This window comes from Gavialis gangeticus, unplaced genomic scaffold, assembly GCF_001723915.1.
Source record: "Gavialis gangeticus isolate Ggan-Ray unplaced genomic scaffold, GavGan_comp1, whole genome shotgun sequence".
Taxonomy (NCBI): Eukaryota; Metazoa; Chordata; order Crocodylia; family Gavialidae; genus Gavialis; species Gavialis gangeticus.
The window spans coordinates 46,936,427-46,939,903 of record NW_017729030.1 but is presented as its reverse complement, the minus strand read 5'-3'; the positions used below and the strand labels follow the sequence as shown (position 1 = coordinate 46,939,903).

At 36.0% G+C, this 3,477-nt stretch overlaps 1 protein-coding gene across 2 annotated transcripts in view; it reads left to right on the top strand.

The window, feature by feature from the left end:
* OTUD4 (OTU deubiquitinase 4) overlaps positions 1-3,477 on the top strand; it is a 72,936-nt gene that overhangs the window by 27,228 nt on the left and 42,231 nt on the right. For both annotated transcript variants that reach the window (XM_019522142.1, XM_019522143.1), the window contains exons 4-6: positions 961-1,033; positions 1,614-1,695; positions 2,097-2,241. In XM_019522142.1, the coding sequence (XP_019377687.1) occupies positions 961-1,033; positions 1,614-1,695; positions 2,097-2,241 (300 nt within the window). The remainder of the gene's footprint in view (positions 1-960; positions 1,034-1,613; positions 1,696-2,096; positions 2,242-3,477) is intronic.

Sequence of the window (3,477 nt, the reverse complement as noted above, 5' to 3'; positions counted from 1 at the left end):
TGAGGGCCAGATGACACAACCCTATGCTCCAGACTCAGCCAATGCAGCTCCCAACGGGTCTAGAAATGTTGTGGCAGGATGAATGATGGCAGCTCCAGGTGACATGGCAGTTATTGTTGTTACCACTCACTGTGCTGCTAAATTACTGCAGTCTGGAGTACACTGCAGAATGGATGATACAGATCTGTGACCTGTGGTCTGTATCTTGGTGGCCCCTAGTGTAGAAAGTGTTTATATTTGGGGCTTATTACACCAGTTTTTAAAACATAATGCTTGCAAGCTTAATTTTTGTTTTCTGTTCAGAGGTTGTGTGTAGCTGCCTGTTATGGAATTATATGTCAGCAATATTCAAAACCATAAAATTGTCCTAATTTGCAAGGCTTTGCTTACCATTAGGGCTGGTCACAAGTTTCTTTTGAATATATTTTGGTAGATGTGTGTTTATTTGAACAGTCCTTTTTGTGATTTTTAGTGTATGTTTTCAATAACAATGCTTTGATTTATTTTATGTCCAAGATGAAATATTTTTTTCTGAACACTAAATATTTTATTCTTGGGAATGCTGCTGTAGTGCCTGATGGAAGATGTTCAGTTTGCTCGCATACCCTTTTTCCTGTATGGCTGGAGTTTTCCAGCAGGGCTAATTTCTTCTATGTTGTGTATCGTAGCCAAGACTTTTATGTTGCTGTGACTCCCCTTTTCAAGACGGGAGAACATGACACATCTTTGGAATTGTAGTCCAACTAGAAAGCTTGGCGTGTTAAGGAAAAAGGGAATGTGAGACACCAGAGCTGTTACTTCCATGAGGCATGTCCAGATTTTCAAAGTGTCTGCTTCCAAAAAAAAATGTAATTCAATGTTCTTGTGTGCCCCTTGAATCCACATTTTAATATATTTTGTTCTTATTGGGACTTTTATAACTTTAATTCTTGATTTATTTATTTATTTATTTATTAATAGAAAGGATATCATAATCTATCAGGAACCAAATGCTGCCCCTTCATGTGTAACTGAAAATGGCTTTCCTGACAAGGTAAAAATATTTTTTTTTTAAAAAAATGTAAGAAAGAGTGTCAGTTAAAGTCTTATTACTCAGTACACTGAGTACATCCAGTAATATATATTTTCAATAGCTTTGGGCTTATTAAAATTTAGGAATGTTTCAGCTGCCTATACATTGTAATGAAAATGCAAATAAGAGCAATAAAATTAACAGGGTCTGGGTTTGGACTATTCATAGAGCATTAATTCTGAATATTAGAATGAAACAAATTGATATTGGTTACACTTGGATCTGTTCTACTAGGCATTAATATATGTTTTTGTTTATTTAATCAGGGCCTAATACAAAGGGTACTTTTAAATCTCCCTCTATGCTACATTTCTGTAAAATCAAGTCAAACTCACTTACACAGTTATATATCTCTGTTAGTAATTTTTATTTGATTAGGTCAAGTGAACTTTTACAGAAAATGGTACATTTCCCAATGTCATAATTATGAGGTATTGAAAATTGCAATATATTATATCGGCGCACAGTTGCATTAAATATATGCTTTCATGATTTTAAAACACAGAAAATGACAGTTTTTTAAATGCCCTCTTCTTTCTAGGTATTGCTGTGTTTTTCAAATGGAAATCACTATGACGTTGTTTACCCAATAGAATATGCAGAAAAGGCTGCTCTCTGCCAGTGTAAGTACTGATTTGGTTGGTAGGTTTCGTACTGAAATGTATGCTTTCACTAGAGTCCTAACAAAAATTTCCATCTATTTCATGCTATTAAGAAATTTTCATGTAGTTCTTTTCTTTTGCTTACAGTGTGGTTGTATTTAAATTGTAGTATTTAGTATTTGAGGATACAAGTGTCAATTGAGGGTTTGAATTCTAGTAGGTCCAAGCGCCTATAGTTGAAGTCTGTGGGAGCTGCAGGTGTTTCACAGTTTTAAAGATCTTGCCTGTACAGGTTAACTTAAACTGTATTTCCTGTTCTCTTTCAGGAGACATTTCAATGTGTTTTCATGAAAATAACTGTTATAAATATGATTGCAAATGAAATTTTATACAAAATTGTCACTAGTTTTTTTTCTTCTTAGCTGTTCTTTATGAATTACTTTATGATAAAGTACTTGGTACTGATGTGAATAAGATCCTAGAGGAACTACATGCTCCTGATGTGACAGAAGAAAGTAATGGCAGCAGTGAAATATCTTCTGAATCTGAAGCAGATGATAACTACAAGTAAGGGGGATTTAAAAGTTAATAATTAAAATACAAATGCTTCAGCAGTTCAGTGCTTAGCTTTTCAGTAGAACTTCTGGCAAGAAGGATAATATTGTGTACTTCTGAAAATAATTAAAGCAGCAGATAAAATCAAGAGAGAATGTAAATGCTTATGAAAATATTACATTAGTAAAAATTCACAAGCCCTAGGCTTGATATGCTGTGCTCCGTTCTGTGCGTGAAGAATCCTCATGCTGCCACTGTTGCTTGCACCTCTTCCTGTCAAAACTACACAAGGAATTTAGTAGTTTTTCCATCTCAGCATGTGGAAAAAGAAATGTTTTGAGGTATGGGGGATCAGGGTGGAAGGCTCTATTGAATTTTCTACATATTGAAAACCGTGGGAGAAATGTGGTTGAAATTTCCAGGGAAACAAGGCCAAATTCTGATCTCATTTTAATACATGTAAATAATTAATAACTCCGTGGACTGTTGCTTCTGAAGTACACTTGAGAGCAGATTTTAGAAAATAATATGATTCTGTTTGAGCATCTTCCTCTGTGGAAACAGGAAGCTTTTTGGCAGAGTGTTCCATAGTAGTTAGGGGAGTTTTTAACTTTATGGCTCCTACAAAAACAATCCTCTTTAGGGTTTGGATGGAGTCAGTGGACTCATGGGTGTTCTTTGCCTCTCATCTGTTTGCTAACATTTACATGGGTGCTGAAGAATATGTAGATTTAAATGCTTGTTTGTTGATCTTAGATGTTTTAATTATCACTGAGGCTTTGACTTACTAATGTGTACTGTATAGCATTGTTACTCGGTTATGGTGCCCATTTATATTTCTCAGTGTTATTCTTGGAGCCATTGCCTCCATGAATTTTTGCAGAAGTCCTGGGGCTTTTGCAACCACAGCAGCATACCCCCACTTCCTCACAAAATGACAGAAGCCACTCTATGGGGACTTTGTGTTCCAGTGTGGCATTTGAGGTGGAGAATATACTGCAATCTGTGAATCTGGGGTAGTCAGGCTCTGCTCTCTTATTGAGCTGAAAGCCATAAATTGAACTTTGTTGAAGGTACCACAAAAAGACCAAATTCTAGGGAACAGAGGAGCTCTCTCTTTCTCTTAGTTGGAAAAATTACCAGGCAGTTCATTTGGTGGTAACATAGAGTACTTCTGTGAAAGGAGAGCAGTCTTTGTAGCCAGAACGCCAGACAGTGGGAACATGCCCCATTCATTTTTATTCTTGA